General features: G+C 39.6%; 3 protein-coding genes across 11 annotated transcripts in view; 2 read left to right on the top strand and 1 right to left on the bottom strand.

Moving 5' to 3' along the window:
- LOC306872887 (cdc42-interacting protein 4 homolog) overlaps nt 1–6,718 on the top strand; it is a 36,108-nt gene extending 29,390 nt beyond the window's left edge. For 5 of the 6 annotated variants that reach the window (XM_079421793.1, XM_079421794.1, XM_079421795.1 and 2 more), the window contains 10 exons: nt 1,449–1,553; nt 1,632–1,760; nt 1,841–1,987; nt 3,691–3,852; nt 4,029–4,052; nt 4,326–4,435; nt 4,752–4,884; nt 4,963–5,012; nt 5,152–5,282; nt 5,366–6,329. In XM_079421793.1, the coding sequence (XP_079277919.1) occupies nt 1,449–1,553; nt 1,632–1,760; nt 1,841–1,987; nt 3,691–3,852; nt 4,029–4,052; nt 4,326–4,435; nt 4,752–4,884; nt 4,963–5,012; nt 5,152–5,282; nt 5,366–5,508 (1,134 nt within the window). In that variant the 3' untranslated portion in view covers nt 5,509–6,329. Of the gene's footprint in view, nt 1–1,448; nt 1,554–1,631; nt 1,761–1,840; nt 1,988–3,690; nt 3,853–4,028; nt 4,053–4,325; nt 4,436–4,751; nt 4,885–4,962; nt 5,013–5,151; nt 5,283–5,365 lie in introns of all 6 variants that reach the window. The other variant, XM_079421798.1, reaches the window with a different exon arrangement.
- Nucleotides 1–21,768, top strand: part of LOC306872949 (uncharacterized protein) — an 819,728-nt gene that overhangs the window by 707,001 nt on the left and 90,959 nt on the right. The window lies entirely within an intron of this gene.
- On the bottom strand, nt 6,710–20,798 carry LOC306872885 (breast cancer anti-estrogen resistance protein 3 homolog). Of its 4 annotated transcripts, XM_079421788.1 has the most exons (16): nt 20,653–20,798; nt 19,728–19,851; nt 18,788–18,893; nt 17,777–17,990; nt 14,902–14,935; nt 14,685–14,801; nt 13,518–13,661; nt 13,163–13,440; nt 12,579–12,661; nt 12,156–12,433; nt 11,354–11,704; nt 9,772–9,887; nt 9,525–9,696; nt 8,183–8,294; nt 7,922–8,107; nt 6,710–7,302 (listed from the first exon to the last, which is right to left on the bottom strand). In XM_079421788.1, the coding sequence occupies exons 2-16, from the start codon at nt 19,815–19,817 to the stop codon at nt 7,127–7,129; spliced, it is 2,457 nt and encodes an 818-aa protein (XP_079277914.1). In that variant the 5' UTR covers nt 19,818–19,851; nt 20,653–20,798; the 3' UTR covers nt 6,710–7,126. The 4 variants fall into 4 exon arrangements, with proteins under 4 accessions (XP_079277914.1, XP_079277915.1, XP_079277916.1 ...); XM_079421789.1 differs by lacking the exons at nt 17,777–17,990; nt 18,788–18,893; nt 19,728–19,851; nt 20,653–20,798 and adding an exon at nt 16,626–16,780; XM_079421790.1 differs by lacking the exons at nt 17,777–17,990; nt 18,788–18,893; nt 19,728–19,851; nt 20,653–20,798 and adding an exon at nt 16,489–16,671.

The raw sequence follows: 21,768 nt of genomic DNA, 5'->3' as shown, positions 1-21,768 counted from the left end.
ACGCAGCACAACGAGAAGAGGTGACCGGACCCTGAGGAAGATTGTGGAGAAGGACCGATTCCAGACCTTGGGGGACCTGCGGAAGCAGTGGACTGAGTCTGGAGTAGAAACATCCAGAGCCACCGTGTACAGGCGTGTGCAGGAAATGGGCTACAGGTGCCGCATTCCCCAGGTCAAGCCACTTTTGAACCAGAAACAGCGGCAGAAGCGCCTGACCTGGGCTACAGAGAAGCAGCACTGGACTGTTGCTCAGTGGTCCAAAGTACTTTTTTCGGATGAAAGCAAATTTTGCATGTCATTCGGAAATCAAGGTGCCAGAGTCTGGAGGAAGACTGGGGAGAGGGAAATGCCAAAATGGCTGAAGTCCAGTGTCAAGTACCCACAGTCAGTGATGCTGGTGTTGGTCCACTGTGTTTTATCAAGGGCAGGGTCAATGCAGCTAGCTATCAGGAGATTTTGGAGCACTTCATGCTTCCATCTGCTGAAAAGCTTTATGGAGATGAAGATTTCATTTTTCAGCACGACCTGGCACCTGCTCACAGTGCCAAAACCACTGGTAAATGGTTTACTGACCATGGTATTACTGTGCTCAATTGGCCTGCCAACTCTCCTGACCTGAACCCCATAGAGAATCTGTGGGATATTGTGAAGAGAAAGTTGAGAGACGCAAGACCCGACACTCTGGATGAGCTTAAGGCCGCTATCGAAGCATCCTGGGCCTCCATAACACCTCAGCAGTGCCACAGGCTGATTGCCTCCATGCCACGCCGCATTGAAGCAGTCATTTCTGCAAAAGGATTCCCGACCAAGTATTGAGTGCATAACTGAACATAATTATTTGAAGGTTGACTTTTTTTTTTGTATTAAAAACTTTTCTTATATTGGTCGGATGAAATATGCTAATTTTTTGAGATAGGAATTTTGGGTTTTCATGAGCTGTATGCCAAAATCATCAATATTAAAACAATAAAAGGCTTGAACTACTTCAGTTGTGTTGTAATGAATCTAAAATATATGAAAGTCTAATGTTTATCAGTACATTACAGAAAATAATTACCTTTATCACAATATGCTAATGTTTTGAGAAGGACCTGTATTTAACAGTATGAAGACAGGTTATTGAAATATTTTGGATGGAAAAACTAAAGCAAATTCATTTATGTTCATTTTTATTATAGTTTAAAGTCATGAACAGGGTTAAAATTTTAATTGTAGCTAATTATGTTTAATTTTCATTTACAATAATACTTAAGACTGAGAGTCGACACACACAGAAATGTCAAATATATACAACATTCAATATGAAATGCATCTGCTTCAGAGACCATCGTGAGTAACTGATTGATTGCTTTCTTGTCATTTATACATGTTTATGAGGTGAACTAGAACATTTTAAACTTACACAAACTAAAACTGATTTGTGCACATATGTATTGGTTTATATTCAGAGTAAGAAGCGTTTTGAGAAGGAGTGGAGAGAAGCAGAGAAGGCCAATCAGCAGACAGAGAGAGTCCAGCAGGACGTCAACTCCACCAAAGCAGACGTGGAGAAGGTACCACACACTCCTTCAACACACATGCTTACGCTTCACGGGTAACAGATACTGTATATCTGATGCTGTGTGTTTTAGGTCAAACAGCAGGCTCACTTGCGCGTGCACTTAGCAGAAGATTGTAAGAACGAATACGCTCTACAGCTCCAGAGATACAACAAGGAGCAGAACGGCTTCTACTTCTTGGAGATCCCATCTGCATATAAGGTGCGTCATCGTCTGCCCTCATCAGCCTGATCATCAGCTTGACTGGAATATTATAAGATCTACTTCCTGTCTGTCTGCAGAAGCTGCAGGAAATGGAGGAGCGGCGCATACGGATGTTAGCCGAAGGCTACGTGCAGTTCTCTGAAACTGAGAGGAATGTCCTGCCCAACATCAACAAGTGTTTGGACACCATCAGCTCCACCGGGAGGAACATCAATGAGAAACAGGTGCACACACACACACACACTCATATCAGGATTCCCTGAAGTTTGCATGGAAATATAGTGTATGTTAGTTCAAACTTCAGCCCCCTTAAAGCTAATTCATGAACACTGACAGTAGTTTGATGAAAGCTGATAGGAGCTGCAGGAATGCACGAGTCTGGTCATGTGACTGTACATCATTCCACTTTTATGTGTGTTCTCTCCAGTTCATATTTACTGAGAGTTAGCATTTCCTGAACATGCTGTGGAACTAACCTAGATAAGGGCATTGCAATAAATAAATGTTAAATGAGAAAAAATGTTTACAAATACATACAATTTGATTACAATAAATGCATTTTTTTGACTATAATAAATTCTAAAAAGAATTGCTTAAAAGAAATGAAATAAAAATTATTCAAATGGATTTTGATAAATGTGATTAAAATAAATGAATTGATTAATAAATTTTGATGAAAATAAATCTGAAATTAATAAAATCCTTTATTTAAAATGCATTAAAATAAGTAGAATGTGATTTTTAAATAAACTTGATTAAAAAATAAATACATCATGATTAAAAATAAATACTTATTTAAATATTTTGTTTATTTTATAAAAATATTTTAATAAGTAGTGTTTAATCAAATGGATTAGTTTAAATAAATTACTAAAAATGAATAATTTAATTTAAATAGATTTTAATGTATTCCATTTGAGTGCAGAATAATAAGAGCACAGACATCATTGAGATCTCTTCTGAAACCCTTGAGGTGACGCATGTGACATCACAGGGTGTTTTTCTCAGCAGAAACATCTGAGAAGGAGATTCGGCAAAAGAACTGAGACATTCTTCATACATCACAGGAATGAAAACTCATACATTAGAATAAGTCCAGTCATTGTTAAAATGCATCATCTTGATCAGGATTATCTGAGTAACTATAGACCCATATCTTAAATTATCTTTCATTTCAAAAGTACTTTTAATATTTTTGACATTTCAGTACAGTTTGAGAATTTCATAGTACTGATTTAAAGGATTGTTGAAGGTTACTAATGATACTTTACTTTCTGTTGGCTCTGGTTCTTGTATCTTAATCGTACTTTATTTAAGGGCAGCATTTCATACAATAGATCATGACATCCTTCTACAAAGACTTGATCAAGTAGTTGGGTTTCAGGGATCTGTGCTGAAGGGGTTTGCATTCTACCTTAAGGACAGATCTTTTTCTGTGAATTTGGGGAATTGTTTTTCATCTTGGGCTCAAATCTCCTATGGTGTTCTGCAGGGCTCTGTTCTGGGTCCTCTCCTTTTCTCCTTATATATGCTTCCACTCGGCTATATTTTTCATAAACATAATTTATCATATCATCTCTATGCCGATGACACTCAGATTTCAAAACAATAGCTGTTCCATGTCTAATCTCCTCCCGCATATTTCCTCCGGAACCTCTTCGGTCATCTAGTCAAATTCTCCTCGGAGTTCCTCGTTCACATTATAATACTAAAGGCATCTGGGCTTTCGCTGTGGCAGCTCCTAGGCTCTGGAACAGTCTTCCCCTCCACATAAGATCTTCCCCTTCTATTTCTTTGTTTAAATCCTCTTTGAAGACCCATTTTTATTCTGTAAGCTTGAGGGTGTAAAGAAGTCATTTGTCCTTTTATCTTGATTAGGTATGTAATTAAGTGATTTGCCGTGCTGATGTGGTGTTTGTGTGTGCAGGACACTATGGCTCTCGTAGAGCAGTATAAATCAGGTGCAGTGCCGCCTGCTGACGTGGAGTTTGAGGACTACAGTCAGACAGTCAGAGCTGCCACATCTGACAACACAGCAACACACCTGCCGAAAGTGCGCATCAAACAGCTCTTCCTCAAGAAAAACAAGGTACACACACAGTACTGCAGGTATTACTGCAAACCCTCACCACACTGGCCTCAAACGTGAACGTGCTGAAATAGAGCACACACTATATGAAGATTAGTTTATATATGATGTGTGTGTGTATATATATGTAAACATGTGTACTAACTTTACATCTGTGCATGTGTTTGAATTTTCAGGTGACGTCTCCTGATAAGAACTTGGTGAGCGGCTTTATGCATGATGTTTCATTTTTGATGATTTATACTGTTTCTGAGTGAGATGACACATGAATAATCTCATGTGGGGTCAGTGTCGAACTAATTTTGTGCTTGAAATCTGCATACAAACAAATCGTGACTCATCAGTAACTTTCAAACTAGCATTCGTTCTGGGGTTGATGTAAGATTAAAGTATACTAAGAGTTGGTACTATCAGTCAGTCGGAGTGTTGAGTGTGTGGAGTACTGATGTCTCTCTCTGTGTGTGCGTCTGAAGCCGTCATCGCTGGAGGATATCTCTCGTCTGCCTCCGGATCAGAGGAGGAGGCGTCTGCAGGAGAAGGCCGATGACATCCAGAAGGAGCTGCAGAGAGAGACGGAGCAGAGGTACATCACCATCTCACTGAGCACACAACCAGCACGCATCATGCAAACCATGTTATTTCCAGAACTCAAGATAATATACAAAAATATTCAAATTATTAATTTATTATTAAATTTAATTATTCATTTAAAAAATATAGCAATAATTACATTTAAATACAGGAGTGAATCCCCTGAATTATCATTTCGTGTTTGTATGGAACACTCAAAAGTGCAGTGATTGACACTATTGCCAACACACATTTATGTCCAAACACCATGTAAAAGTGGATTTTGCATAATAAAACACTTTAACACTGTCCGTCTCTCTATTGGTCAGTGAGGCTCTGCTGAAGATGAAGGGCGTTTATGAGCAGAACTCTCAGCTTGGAGATCCATCCAGCCTTCAGCCTCAGATCATACTAACCGCCCATAACATCGCCAGACTGAGAGGAGAACTCAGCAAATATCAAGTACACGCACACACACACACATTCACTTACTCACACATGTAGCATTTCCTCACATATAAACACTGATGTGTTCTGCAGGTTCAGCTGACTGAAGCCGGCGGTGGGATGCTGCAATACACTCCTCCCAGGTCGGTCCATCAGCAAACACGTCTGTCTTTATGTGGGATTTTGTGTATTGTGAAATCTCTCCTGGAGATCATGTGATTGATCTGAGATGTGTTTGTTAACCGGTTTATTGTGTGTGTGTGTGTGTGTGTGTGTGTGTAGTTCAGAGTACATCACGGTGCTGAGCGATCCCAGCGTGTCTCCTTCAGAGAACATTTACGAATGTGAATTTGATGAGGACTTTGACATCGACGTGCCCATCGGTCAGTGCAAAGCACTTTATGACTTTGACGGTGAGCTGCTCTCTTTTCTGCACTCCTTTGGCATTCAGTAAACACTGAGATGGGTCCGGTGAGCATCTGTGTGTGTGTTTCAGGCAGCAGCGAGGGCGCCCTGTCCATGCATGCAGGCGAGCAGCTGAGTCTGATGCAGGAGGATCAGGGCGACGGCTGGGTCAGAGTTCAGAGGGCCAATGGAGGCATGGGATACGTGCCGGCGTCATATATCCAGATCATCTAGAAACGGCTGATCGTGTGTTTTACAGGAGTGTGAGCTGTGCTCATGTGACTCCATCAACTCTTGTGTTTCTATGTCATGGGGAGGGTTTTTACTATTTGATTCATTTCTTTTCTGTCATGCATTCTGCTGCTTCTGGTGATTTCCTGCACATTTGTAGTTTTAAAATTGATTTCCGTTGTCTCTCTGCTGTTAATTATTTCATGTAGAAGCCTTCAGATCTTATTGTTATAACTTCATGACACATAAAAACAGTGAAGTGTTTCCAAACGTGTGCTGAATGATGGCCATTTTTATTAAAAATCTGTTTTAAATACGGTCTTAAAATGCTTGAGCAGCCATGCACAAAGAACAACGGTCAAGGACAGCATTTTCATTAAATAATACATCAAATTTTAAGTTGATTATAAGCCGCCAAAACCCTTGGAATATATAGCATGGGATCATTCTGTGATATAATGTGAGAAATGATATCTGGAAACGAAAGAAGTGTCAGTAAATGATGACTTAATTTTTATTTTTTGGGTGAACTGTTCCTTTAAGACCCATTCACGCCAAGAATGACTACTATAAAGATTTATTGCCCGTTTATAAATGTTCTGTCGATGAAGTCTGCTGCTTTAAATGCTGTGGTCCTTATTAAAGATGGATTCTGATTTGTTGTCAGTGTTTTGGTCATTTATCAGCAGGACCATAGCTTTCTGGAAGTGATTGGAGAATGCAAGTGAAATTCCTTGTTGATGAAAACTTTTAAGGTGTAGTTATTGTTCTTGGTGTGAACAGGCATTAAGGTATATAAAGACATATATATTTAATTGAAACGCAAGCATGTTTACGGCACTGTTGTGTTGTTTTTGGTGCAGTTGTAAAGCTGTATCAGATCAGGTGTGACTGAGTTCACTGGTTTGAGGTGTGCAGGATGTGTTTGTCTCCTCCTGCTGGCTGCACACAACAGATATTGAATGCCAGTCAAAACTGAAACCAAATTAACTCAGTACATTTTCCAGGGATTCCACGGTGTGTGATTTCATTGGTACACAGACATCTAAAAGTCATCTGTATTACACCTAAAAGTATTAACTAGCTCCACTGCTATTTTCCTTATATTTTTGACTTGTATTCAGTCCCAGCTGACCATTTTCAATTCATTGAGTAGGCTGTTTACCTAATCCTGACTATATTTGAAAGTAAGACTTCATTTGATATATTAATTTCCACTTTAATCCATTAAGAAATGAAAACATATTCTTTACATATAAACTGTCAGAAATGCTTCCGGTAAGAGAAAGCGTGCCTCTGAAATATATAGATTTGGCACATTTCACTCCGGTGGGAACACAATCACAGCTTTAAAACATCATCATTACTGTAAACAAACTGAAAGTGAAGCGTGTCATATTTTCAGTGTTAAAATATTGAATTTTATAGAAAGAGAATGGACACACTTCACCTTTACAACAGCATCATGTGTGAAAGTCCTTTATCATCTGAATGCTTTGGCTTGGACAGTCTTTCTGGCCTGTTTTAACCTTTACTGTAATCTGAATAAATGACAGGAATATTAAACTCCGCCGTGGGTTCATTCATCAAGCGCTTCAGGCCCCGTGTTCTCCAGCAGAGGTCAAACCTCTGAGCTGCCGTCCGGTTCCAGTTTGTTGGAGAGGACCGTGAGAATCCTGTCGAATTTGGCATAGCGCTCCTTGCTATCGGCTTTGGCCCCCATGTGTCCCCAGAAGAGCCGAAGGGCGAACTCCGTCTGAAACACCTCCAGCAGCTCCGGGATTGGCTCCCATTCAGCTGGGGGCAGAGAGCAAGAGGTCAGTCGGCCAATCAGAGCACTTTGCGTGTCAGGGTTGCCAGTTTGGTTAGCTAATTAAAGAGACTTGCCCATTTTTGCTTTAACTTGAATGTTTGTATTTGTCTGCCATACATAAAAGAAAGACATACTATCACTTCTAACTTTCTCTCTGAACATTTTACATTTATGTAGGGGTCCCGCTTTATACACTATTTCAGTCTTTCATCAAAAATGAACATTTAACTTAATGTGTTACTTGCTGTTTCTTTGTAATTATTTGTCAGATTTGCTAGCAATTTCTGAGTGAAAATAGTTTCTGTGCAGATGTGTGTGAGTGTGTGTGTGTGTGTGTGTGTGTGTGTGTGTGTGTGTGTGTGTGTGAGTGTGAGTGTGTGTGTGTGTGTGTGTGTGTGTGTGTGAGTGTGTGTGTGTGTGTGTGTGTGTGTGTGTGTGTGTGTGTGAGTGTGTGTGTGTGTGTGTGTGTGTGTGTGTGTGTGTGTGTGTGTGTGTGTGTGAGTGTGTGTGTGTGTGTGTGTGTGTGTGTGTGTGTGTGTGTGTGTGTGAGTGTGAGTGTGTGTGTGTGTGTGTGTGTGTGTGTGTGTGTGTGTGTGTGTGTACCGGAGAGCAGGCCGTGAGCGTGGTGCGTGCAGTCGTTAGCGTGCAGTGCAGCGTTGCGTGCCGACTGCAGCAGGTTGTAGAGCAGCTGGCAGCCTCTGTCGGTGGATTCCACGCTGTCCTCGCCCTCCATCAGCCTCAGCAGCGGCACCATGTGCGGCAGAGACAGCGACCCCGACACCTCGGCATCTGCCACACACAACACTCGCTGGAAACTCGCTCAGCATCAACACGAGACACGGTCAAATCACAACAAACACTCACCGTCGCCCTCATTCAGGGATTTCATGAAGGGTTTGAGACTCTTCTGGAACGTCACGGCGCTGTCGGTGTGATTGCGCCTCAGCGCTCTCCACGTCATCTCCAACCTCACCACCTGCGATATTATTTAGATATTAAACATTAAATGATAGAAAGAACATACTTTTTCATGCATTGGTCAATTTTGAGCTGTTTGGCTCAATATCATGTGTTGTAAGTGGTGTATATCAGACTAGTGGAAAGAAAACAGAAAACAAAATACAAGAAATACACATTTAAGTGTTTATTTTTTCACAGTTTCTCTATTTGCATGTGTAGATTTTAATTACAATACATATCAATAAAAGTTTTTTTTCTCCAATTCAGCAGCACATTTAGAGATGTATTCCTCTCTGTATTCTGAAGGTTTACAGAGGGATTTGTTCATATTTTATTCACCAGCACTTACACACACCAAACTTTGTAGCTTTATTCTTATCTATATTCTGAAGGATTTGTTCATATATCATTCACACTGATTTAAACAACATTTTATTCTTAAAAAAAGCATGGTGAAAGTGCTTATATTTAAAGGTTGGGAGTTTTTTCTCTACTTCAGCAGCACTTACATACACCAAAACTTAGAGCATTGTTCCTATCTATATTCTGCAGGTTTTTACTGAAGGATTTGTTCATATAATATTCACATTGATTTATTTTATACAAAAAAAAAAAATCATAAAGCGCTTATATTTAAGGGAATGGATTTGTTCATGTATAATTCACACTGATTTACACAAATTTTCTCCTTAAAACATGGTGATTTTTTCTGTCTGTTAACAGTTTTTTATTTGTTTAGTAATAAAAAGAGAAATCTAGAATCCCCTCTGTAAAAACTTTAGCTCTAATATGACAACAAAATCAAACAAGTATTTTCAGCCTGGCTTTATCCAGTGCAAATTAGTGAGTTTTTAATTAAATAATGCCACATTTGGATATTTGAACTGTTTTGCCATTCTTAATGTAATCAGTCAACTGTGGAAGCATGGTGATATCTGTTAGCTACATTTTTCATCCAATGCTTTATTCTTTAAAATGAGAGTTATTTTTGCACATTTTTTTTTAAATTCTCCACTTCAGTAGCATTTACAAACACCTAAACGTAGTGTTTTATTCCTATCTATATTCTGAAGGTTTTCACTGAGGGGTTTGCTCATGTATCAACAAAATCAAACCTGGCTTTAGCCAGAGTTCAGGTTAATATTCTGAAAATGAATGGAAATTAATGAGTTTGTTAGTGAGTATACTTTAATATATTCTTCAAAAGGAGTGTTATTTTTGCATTTGAGCTGAGTGTAGGAAGTACCTGCGGCAGCTCCAGTGCTTTCATGACGGCGGAGAAGGCGTACAGGTCATGCGTGGTGTTGCGCAGCTCCTGTGCCAGCTGGATGATCCTGTGCAGCACCGTCGCCCGCTGAACCACCGTCCCCGTACAGCCCAGAAGATCCACTGCCATGCCCAGAGCCAGAGTGTGATGCCTAATGGGGAATCACAGCATGCCGTCATCACGCGTCACATGACCTCAACACCAGCATCTTCACAGCAGCACGCACCTCTCCAGCAGGTCCTGTCTGAGCTGGCCTCCATGCGGCAGCGTGATGAGCTCCAGACCGGTTTCCACTCCCATGATCCTCTTCTGCTCCACCGTCACCCCTGTGACCCGAGCCACCTGAGATGTGTGTCAAGTGTGTTATTTTAGTACTATTTATAAATTATTACATTTTTATTCATATTTTGATTTAGCCTTTATTAACTGAAAAATGACATTCTTCAACAGAATTTTTGCCTGTTTTCCAGCACACATATCTAAATATTCTTAAATCAAGATACATTTACTTGAGATGCAAAACTGAGATGCATTAAGTTTTACTTTCTGAAAAATGTATGCTTAAAACAAGAAAAGTATATCTATTTTTTTTCAAAGGGAAAACTAGATAATTAGTTCGCTATTTGTTCTTGATTTAGGCATAAACATTCAAAAATTTCTCAGAGACAAGACTTAATGTCTTCAAGAATCTTCCTTCTCAACTAATTTGATCTTGATTTAGAGGTTTCTAGATATTTGTAATGGAAAAACAAGATAAAAACACAAAGCAAGAAAATCATGTTTTCGTTTTTGTTATTTTTTCATTTTGATTTTGATTTTCTTTTTTTTTCTTTATTATGTTATATGATTTTGTAATTTTTAGTATATTTAATATTTATTTATTTGATTATATTTATTATATTTCTATTTGTTTTAATTAATTTAGTTCCATTTTCAATTATTTCCAGTTACATTTCAAAAAATGATTTTCTTGGTATTTTTGTCTTGTTTTTCAGTATCAGTATTTAACATTTTAAATTAAGATACGCTTACTTGAGACGCAAAATTACTTAAGATATTTATTCTTTTTAGTCTAGATATTTAGCTTTACTAGCTTGTATCAGCGCAAACCCTCATTTGGCGTTAAAAAACTACTGTCAGGATGTACTGAAGACACACCGTGGGAAATTAGCACTGAAAAGGCATGGACAGAGTTGTTTTTGCAACTCATCTTATTGAATATGCATTTGTAGGAGTTTCCCTTTTGATCTGTAAATTTATGGGATTTGCACTCATCAATTCACTGGTATTTGTGGCATTATTTAATGCCCCAAAAAAGCATGTCTTAAAGCAGGCTGTAATTTGTGCTGCTCTTTGTAGATTGTGCTGGTCATTATGGAAATGAGATGTTGCGTCTGTGTTCTTAAATGCGTGCATTGTCAATAAATCACCAAAAAAATACATGAAAAAAGCATGAATTTCTCGTCCCATCGGCGCTTTTATGGAATTGCACTCTAATGCTAATATGCCCTGTTTAGTAAATCTGGCCCTTAAACTTAATTCAAAGGGAAAACAAGGTTATATTTCAAAGTTTTTATTTTTTTCTTGTTTTAAGCAAAATCAATTTTGATCAAGATCTATCCCAAGTCATGAGATCTTAACTCTTTCCCCGCCAGAGTTTTTGAAAAAAGTTGCCTGTTTTTGCTGATTTTCACCAAAATTTCAACACAACATTTCTAATTTTGATTTAGTTTAAGTGAAGTTTCTTTTCTTTCAGCTTCACTTCGTGAATGTTTTCAGGGAATGATGATGGCTCTGGCGTGCGGTACCTGGCAGTTGACGCTGAGCATGTGCAGTGCGGTGGTCCTGGTGTCGGTGTGCGTCAGCAGCTCTTTGACCTTCAGCAGCACGCTCTGATCCAGCGGACGGTTGTTGTCTGGCAGCATGAGCGAGCGAAACTCATCCAGACGGAAACATGATGTGGTCTCAGTCTGCGGCCGCTCGAAGCGCCAGTCGCAGTCCTCCTCCTCCTCGATCCTCTCGCTCTCCCTGCGCTCCTCCTCCAGCTTCTGCGCCTCCAGGAAGCCAAAGCTGGTCTCGGTGAGACGTGCGCGGCTGGTCCATCGCTCCTGAGCGCGGAGGCGTGCCGTGTGACCTTTGGGCAACATGGTGATGGGGAGCTAGACGGGGTCAAAGGTGAGTTTGTTACCGTTTTAGATGTTTTTCAAAATAAAATTCTTTATATTTTGCACAAATATATCATATCAAAAAACTTTTGAGATCTCCCAAGAAATTTTGCGTTCACTTATAAAACTTTTGCGTTCTTTTGCAATATGGCTTTACCAGAAGTAACTTTGCATTCACTTGCAATTTGTTTTGGCATTCCCAAGGAAAAAGTTTCCTTGCAGAACTTTGCATTCACTCATAAAACTTGGGATAATGCAATATTTTTCAGAGAAAATGCTAAAGTTTTGCAAGTAAATGCAAAAGCACTGGAATATATTTTTTCATCTCGTCTCGTATTTGTTCCTATCATTGTGCTCCCACTGATATAATTAGAGCAGAATTGTGTATTAAGCAAGTAAATCAGATCAGTTTGACTTTAAATAGCTTGTGCTCATGAACTCTCACCTGTGGCACCAGCTCACCATAGAGGCCGGTGGAATCAGGCTCCGGACCGGATTCGGGTCGAGTCGGGGTGAAGACAATGGAGATCCGCAGCGGTTTGGGAGGCGCTCGTGAATGCAGCTGTCCATCAGAACCGCGCAGAGGACAGCCGCCGAGACTCGACTGGCTGGGCGGAGCAGCACAGGAAGAGGCTGGGCTGAGAACAGGCTCACTTCCTGTGCGGAACACGGGGGAGATGGGAGCAGGGCTGGACTCCTGTGACAGACAGCTTTGTGGGACACCTGTAAGACATCAACAAATCATTCTGTGCGATAATCAGATAATCAGTTTTTGAATATGTTCACAAGTCTGTGTGTGTGTGTGTGTGTGTGTGTGTGTGTGTGTGTGGGTGTGTGTGTGTGTGTGTGTGTGTGTGTGTGTGTGTACCTGTGCGGAGGTTGCTGTCAGATTGAGCGGACTGTAGTGACGGTCTCCCCACTGTCTCCAGATTAGCAGGCTGACTGCCGCTCCTAACACACACACACACACACATACATACTGTTACTATGACAACACACATAACTGTTACTGTGACAACACACACATCACTGTTACTATAACAACTATGTACACACGCACAACACCGTTACTAGGACAACTATACACATCAGTGGTCACTATGACAACTATACACACATCAGTGCTACTATGACAACTACACACACATGCACAACACCTTACACTATCACTATGACAACTACAGTCACACACATCACTGTTACATGACAACTACATGTGCACACACACACACACACACACAGAACCCCGTTACTATGGCAACACACACACACACACACACACACACTGAGGGAACACCACACACACACATATTGAACCATTACTCTGACAACTGTACACATACACACATCACTGTTACTATAACAACTCACATCAGTGTTACTATGGAAACTCCTGCAACACTTTTACTATGGATGCACAATGGTCTGTGTGTGTGTGTGTGTGTGTGTTACCTGAGCAGGTTGTTGCTGTTGACCGGCAGTGTGTCTTTCTGTGAGGAGCTCAGGCTCCGCCTCTTGCTCTGACTCCGTGACAGGAGGGAGGAGCTTGATGACCTAGCAGCCTGGCGCTCGCTGATGATGCGCAGAGGCAGAGTGCGCGTGATTGGATGAAAGATGATGGCTCCGGTGGAATGTGAGATGGAATGCCGTCCGCCGACGTGAAAGCGAATTAAGGCTGGAATATTATCAAACTGATCGTTCTCAAACTGAAAGAGCTCCCGGGTGTAACCCTACACACACACACACACACACACATGTAAGACTCAGCATCTGACAGAAGCAATAAACGCTGAGACGGATGCTGTACCTGTTTGGGTCGCAGCACGACACGTATGATTTTGAAGTGCATGGGTTGATTTTTCCACATGCAGCTCAGGACGTATTCGCCCGCGCTGGAGCTGGAGTCACGCACCAGAAACTCCCCGTCCCTACTCAACAACTGCTCCGCTCCCTGAACACACACAAATACATCAAAACAGATCAATCAAAATGAGATTTAAACAAGTCAACAAATGAGTAAATACAAAAACAAACAATAAAATAAATTAATGGTAAATAAAAAAAACTTGAAATTAGATTCAAAATAAACAAGTGATTGAATGAATAAATAAAAATATAATAAATAATCAAATTAAATTATAGAAGTTTATTTATATTGCACATTTCATTCAAAAAGGTAAGTCAAAGTGATTTACATTAAAATAATCATAATAGATGCATATTAAATAAATATAGAGAAATAAAAAGAAAATAAATGATTATAAGAACAACCCAAAATAATCCATAACATTAAAACAAATAAATAAAAATTTTAACTAATTGAATGAGCAAAAAATAATATAAATAAACAATTTATTAAAATAAATGAAATGTGATTAAATAAAGATTTAATTAAAACAAACAAATAAATACAAATTTAATTTAAATCTGTCGATAAATTAGTGAATAAATAAAATATAAACAAATAAATAAAATATAGTAATATAATAGCGCAACAGTATAATGATAAGGAAGAAATGTAATATGGTAACTTAACAGAAATAAAATATTTTCCAAATAATATTTTTGTTAATATTTATAATATTAATTGTCTTCATACAAGAAACTATACTGATGCCTTTTCAATTTTAGGATGGCAGTCCATCCTAAAATGTAGGTTCAGGTGTGTTTGATTAGGGTTAGAGCTGAACTCTGCAAGACGACCGATGTTGGCTGTCCCTGACCTCAAGTAATAGCTCCCCCAGAAATTAAATTGTTCATAATGTTCATAATGTCGTGATGGAGATGTGATGATGTTTTGTTTAAGACGTTCAGTTTTTTTTCCAAGGAACACAGAAGTAGACACTTGAACATATGAACTCGTGTCAGTTCCTCACACTAAAACATCATATGACCTCACAAGACTTGGAATAATGCATGAATCGTGCTGCTTTTATGATTCTAACATGCTCTTCACACACACACACACACACACCTCGCGCTGCAGCGGTCCATGATACCAGGCGTGACCCCTCAGATCCTCAGTGCTGAGTTTGAGTTCCTCCTCCAGCTCCTTCTTCAGAGAGTCCATGTCCTTCAGGCCTGAGAACACCTTCACAACATCACAGTAACACAGTAAAATGCTGGCGTCCTTTTAGGGTGAAGTATCAGTGATCAAATAAAATGATATTCCTACGGCGTGACACTCTCACCTGACTGATGAAGGCCGTCACACTCTTCCTCTTGCTGCACAACAGAGCAGAACACGTAATGAGTGTTGCTTTCTTTACAAAACAATACAACAAATACGTATGTTGTTCATTTGGAATATTTACATTTCTGTATTTGTGAGACACTTTTTTTCGGGTTGTTAACAGTGTTTCTTGATTTATGGAGAAGATATGAAAAAAAAACATTAACTCTAATATGACAATGAAATCAAGCAAGAATTTTCAACCTGGCTTTATCCGATGTTCAGATTAATATTCTGGAAATGAATGTAAAGTAGTGTGCATTTAATTAGATAACTCCAGAAACCTTGCAAAACAGTCATCTTAATATCCTGAAAAGCTGTGGTTTCGGCAGACTGTTTTCAAACTAACGAGAACACTTACCGGATGCTTTTATAGCACAATGACCTCTTATATGTCAAAAGATGAAGGGGAATTTGGGCTTCTCAGTTCGTGACCCCTTTATAAATATGGTGAGATCTGTTAGATAACATTATATAACCCTATTCGACCTGTGGTGTCCTGCCTTGATTTATTTTATTTATACTGTTACCTTGGTGACACAGACACACCAGGAGAAAAGAAACAATGCTCAAAACATTGCAAAACAAGATCTTCAGTTTCTTCCCGCTGACCGTCCTGAAGTGTTACACATCCATGATGATGATCCTACGGACTGCATGGATTTAACACTGAACAACACACTGTTAGAGATGCACTCATGTCAAAGCCACTTCCTCTCTCTGAATCCGTCCACCACACCCTCCGTCTGCTCCGAGCGCTGACCGTCCCAAACTCTTCTTCAGTAAAACCCCAGAGATTCAGTGAAGACCTCGAGAGCGCTCTCCAGATCACTGACACAGAGACTGCTGTTTTTGAATATCACTTTAATGGCGTTTCCTTCCCATCGCGCAGCCAAACCCCCTGCATTGTGTCCTCTGGACATCAGGGAATGTCCTGGGATTGGTTGCCGTGGAAACGGATGCCATGGGCCCTTCCTGACCTTCTGGATTCAAGGTTGGGTCTGTCAAACCCCCCGAAAACAATTAACACTCCAGCTATGAGCTCATCTTAATGCACTTTCCTTATAGCCATGCCCTAATGACAGTCATCGAGATAAAGCTACACTAAAAATGGGTAACACTCTATTTTAAAGTCTTCTTGCTACACATTATATGTTCTCACTATTATAATTATTTTATAATTATAATATATTATAATGTAAGTCACTTCACTTCACATAATAACAATACATTAATTACATGCGAGTAACCCTAATCCTAACCATAGGCCTATAGTGCATGTTTGTTAATTAATATTACAATGTATAATTACATTGTAACAAAGGACACCTTATAATAAAGAGTAACAAACTAATGCAGTGATGCTATTTTGGAGTATAAGTAGCATATAAAGCACTATACGATCACAACACCGTGTTATCACGCTCATCTGGATTCTAGCTGTAACAGCTCATGTTTCCATAGTCAAAGTTTAATAATAACACACACTGGAGTTCACAACCCACAACAAACTAATGCAGAACAGCTGGTTTAGATGCAAACTTACTTAAAGTATCTTAAACTCGAGCTTACTGCGACTTGTAGAGTTTAAACAGCAGGAGTATGTGGTGTATCAAAGGTCCGAGCAGCAGCCCTTCCCCTCGCAAACAGCGGGATAATCATTAACCGCGTTCAGAAACTTACCAACTCCCTGCGCTGGAGATCCTCGCCGTTAGATCATCGTGATCCTAATGTTTCTTCTTCCACAGCGGATCGCTCACAGTTGGCGAGTTCACACACGCTCCTCCGCGCCGCTATCTCTCGCGCATTCCTCGCATTCCGCGCGCACTCACCTGTCTGACGCCGCGCGAGGCCAGGCCCTGGAATCCCGCAAACCGGCAGACATGCCCGAGCTCCGGCGGCAGAGACAGACCTGTGCCGGCTTGATCCGTCGACGCCCCGTTTAGCTGCGTTTAACCAGAGACGCGCGCGTTGCGCAAGACGCCGCGTTCACATTGTTTGCGCGTTCACATGGAGGAATCCACAGTGTGAGCTGAGACATGTTGCTCTTAAAATGACCAAAGAATATGAGGCAGAGGAAATAGACTTAACTTATGTTATACCTCTACCTGTACTTTTATAGGGAAGACCGGGGCATGTTGTCACACGTTTTTCCTCAAATGAGTATTTATTTCTTTATTTAGAAAGCAAATGCCTTCAAAATAAAGTTTTTTAAGTAAATGCATTGTTATGCTATGGAAGGATACAGTATGTGGGGTAAGTTGTCACAGTGGAACCAGCTGTTGACACTTCAGCAAAATGTAAACAAAACAAGTCACGGATAATTCAGCAAAAACACATTACATTTTTTTAAATGTACTCCTGTCTTATGCACTCGGTTGAACACTTAATTGTCTGTTTAAATGTTATATTTAGTTATTGTCTTATTATATTGAATTATATTGAATTTTGGTTTGGATAACAGACTTTAAGACCATATTGAATAGGGGTTTGAAACAACATAGAAAGGTTTAGTTTTGTAGTGGCCACGAGTTAAACTGACACATAAATCTGAGATTAACAACATAACTCTTCTTGATTGGTATTTGCATGTTATATTAGATTATATTATCCTGCATTGTTGGTGACACAGATAACTCGTGACTGCATTCAAATAAAGGTCTAATCATTGCTGTTTAACTATAATTCAACAAATTCCATGCATGTAAGCCATGCTGTCATTTGCAAATTAATATTTTACTCACCAAAGCCAGTTTTACTTGCATTTGGCACTTGGTTAGTGTCAATGTATTTAATCAGTAATAACAATGAATTAAATATGGTCATAAGGAAACCTGAGTTTGTGTTTGGTGGAGAGCGCCAGGTCTTCGTCACAGGTGTGGGATGGGAGCTGGAGGCAGGAGGCGGAGACTCTGTGGTTGTCACGGCGACGCAGCAGTGGCACAATGCTGTGACGGAAGAGGTCAGTGGTGGGTTTGACCAGGTCGAGAGATGAGGCCAGTGAGTATTTACGGCTCATAGTGCCAGTCATTACTGCAGAGTTATTCTCTGAGGAGACGGAGAGAGTGTGATATCAGCAAGAATGCATTGTGAGGACACAATGAAGAGTGATTTTCATTTATCTGTGTGTGTGTGTGTGTGTATGTGTGTGTGTGTGTGTGTGTGTGTGTGTGAGTGTGTGTGTGTGTGTGTGTGTGTGAGTGTGTGTGTGTGTGTGTGAGTGAGTGAGTGAGTGTGTGTGCGCGTTTTTGTGACAAATGAGGACATAAATTTGTATAATGACACAGGTATTACAAGGTGAAGGTGACTTTTCAGGACATTGCCCCATGTCCCCACTTTTCAAAATGCTTATAAATCATACAGAGTGTGGTTTTTTTGAGAAAGTAGAAATGCAAAGTCTCCTGTGAGGGCTAAGTGTAGGTGTAGGGTTGGTGTAGGGCAATAGCAGTTTGTACAGTATAAAAACCATTACGCCATGGGATGAACCCATTTAGATAGCTAAGTAAACTTGTGTGTGTGTGTGCATGTTTATGTGGTTTATGAGGACACAAATGTGTATAATGACATGGGTATGACAGAGGTATTACAATATGAAGGTGGTTTATGAGGACACTGCCTATGTCCCCGTAATTCAAAAGGCTTAAAAACATACTAAATGGTGTTTTTTTGAAAATCTAAAAATGCACAAAGTCTCCTGTGAGGGCTAAGTTTAGGTGTAGGGTTGGTGTAGGGCAATAACACACACAGTTTGTTCAGTATAAAAACCATTACGCCTATGGAGAGTCCCCATAAACCACAAAAACCAACATGTGTGTGTGTGTGTGTGTGTGTGTGTGTGTTTTCACCTTTCTCAGGCTGATGTTTCTGTAGTTGATTTATGATGGTTGTTCTGTCATCTGGATCTTCAACTCCCATCAGTCTAAGATCATCTTCTGTTACTAATAGGAGACCCTGCACACACACGCACACACACACACACACACACACGCACAGCATTTCACTATTTAAAAGAGTTCGCCCATAAATAAAAATCTGCTGAAAATGTCATCACCCTAAAGCCATGAGATCAGGATGAGTTTGTTTCTTCATCAGATTTGGACAAATGTGTCACTGCAGAGGATCCATTGCTGAGACACTGATGTATTAGCAATGGATGCTCTGCAGTGAATGGGTGCCGTCAGAATGAGAGTCCAAACAGTACTTAACATCTGGAGAAGACAAAAGCTGAAACAAATCCATCATTAAGACATTTGAACTAAAATCAAAATCCAGCCACATATTTGTTAAGAGCTGTTTTGTCTTGTAAACGCTGCTTGATCTGTGCAGATTTCTCTCCTGATTCAGAACAGAACACTTTTTCACTGGAGGAAGAGTTAATATAGATTATGGACTCATATTTTAGTTATAAACATCTTAATGCTGGATGTGTTTCATCTTTTGTCTTCTCCAGATGTTAACTGATGGACTGTGGATTATTGTGGTGTTTTTATCAGCTGTTTGGACTCTCATTCTGACGGCACCCATTCACTGCAGAGCATCCATTGCTAAACATGTGAAACAATGCTACATTTCTCCAAATATGATGAAGAAACAAACTTATCTACAATAGTCTTGCTGTGTGACAAATGATTATTCCACACAGCCCGTCAATTAATAATGAATTATTTCACCGCATGTGTGATAATAATTGTGAAAAGAATGTGACAAATGCATTTTAACATAGTTTTATGAAAGCTCAACTGCACTGTTATAGGCACACAGTGAATAAGACAGTCGCGTGCGTACCTCGAGGCCGTAGGTGTGTTTCTCCAGCGCGCTCGTGTACTGCTGCAGACCGATCTGTGTCAGCCAGCGCGCGATCGAGCGATTGTTCATGACTCAAACCCACAGACAGACTGCTTCATCAGCTCTAATGCACAGACACACAGGGCTCAGACATTTCAAAACGCATCTGAAGCGCGGAAAAAGAAAAGAAATAATAATACAAAAAAAACGCATATAGAGTTGCGCAACCGAAATATCGACATATCCAACAGCGATCTCATTAATGGTAACTCTGCACAGTTCATTTAAATTGAATGCAGTGTTGTAGAAAATGCATGTGTTAATATGCATACACAACAGTAATTCTATTGCACTTCAAAACTGAATTGACACGATTTAGAAAAAAAAAGTCTCTCCTAATCTATAGCCTAATCATTGCTGTAAGGGACTTTCTATCAGAATCAGAATGAGTTGTATTGTCCAGGTGTGTTTACCAGGCATTTGTTTTAGTGACAGAAGCTCCAGTGCAACAGAGAGACAGCAACAGGACAGGACACAGGTAATAAAGAATAATATACAAATATACAAAATAGACTACGTACAAAACAGCAAAAACACAATATAATATAGACAACTGTGTGTACAGGTCTGATATGTGCACATTTGAAATGAAAAAAAAAGTATGTGTGGTGAATAAATAATGTATAGTGTTGTGTTTAATGTCAAGTGTTCATGTGAATGTGATAATAATATTGATACATTTTTTGGAGATGAAATAGTTATCATGTTAGGTCACAGTTTCTTACAGATCAGTTGTTTTACAGATGCATTTCTGTTAAAGTAGAGAATAAAAGTAAGGTATTTAATTTAAGTTTAAAGTCACGATGAAACAGAATTAAACTTCAGTTCATGTTTCCAGCAGCCAAATTCTCTCTAAGATTCCTACCTGTGCTGATAAACTCCCGTTCGTATTTTCTCGTATCAGTTCGTCAGTCTTTCTTTCTTTATGTTTTATTCATCAGTTGTTTATATCTAATATTGTTGAACTCTCTCTCTCCGCGTTTGATGAAGGCACCTGAGGCGCTGCGTTCTGATTGGCTGCTGCAGCCGCTATCTCCTCTCTCAGCCAATCACAGCGCAGGAATCTCTGTGTGAAGCGAGGTCTTCGGTCTGCAGGTTGAGACACATTCAGAGTTTCTCAGAAGAGTATCAGCTCGTCTCAGGCCGCAGGTTGTGTGAGAAATTACTCTGTGACTGGTCCGACGTGATACTAGTCATTCTGAGGTCGTGGGTTTGATTCCCAGGTAAAATATAAAACCGAATGACAGCAAACAGTCTGCCATATATGTAAATATGTCAGTTAGTGCTGATTCAAATCTTTATAATGCAATAAAAAGAGATTAAAAAATAATAAATTAATTAATATATAATAATAATAATAAATCAATTGCAAAATTGTTCAGCGCTCCAAGTTGTAGTTCCATCATTCCACCAGGAGGTGGCGACGAGTTAGCGACTATTTACGACCACAACCCACATGTCTCCCTGGAGCTGCTGCTGACATGAGGCCTAACCTGTTGTTTATTGTGTTCTTGAATGCAGAAGCACACAGCTGAGAAGTTACTCTACTACAAGCACTTGTGTCCAAATAAGATTTGCACACATAAGTCTTTTGGACTGTAGCCTACTACATACAATGAAAGGCTAGATTTATTTATGCAAGAAAGGTGATAGTAGCTGGAGGAATCAGCAAAAACTGACAAGAACTCTTAAAAATACAAGACTTGAATGAACTTCAGCATGACAGACTCACAAAAACATTTAAACGGAAGAAGATAAAGTTCAGAGAACTGCTGCTGATTCGTGATATTAAGTAGCCTATTGTTTTCTAAATCAAAAATGAGTTTTTAATTAAAACAAGAATTTAATTAAACAATCGATTTTTTCTTGTTTTAAACATATTTCAGAAAATAAAGACTACATATTTAAAGTTATTTTGCTTCTCTTGATTTAATAATGTTTAAATAAATTTGCACCAAAAAACAAGACAATACTAAGCAAT

This window comes from Barbus barbus (assembly GCF_936440315.1).
Source record: "Barbus barbus genome assembly, chromosome: 7".
In the NCBI taxonomy this organism is placed as follows: Eukaryota; Metazoa; Chordata; class Actinopteri; order Cypriniformes; family Cyprinidae; genus Barbus; species Barbus barbus.
Note: the sequence above shows the minus strand (reverse complement) of the source record. Positions and strands in the feature narration are given on the sequence as shown.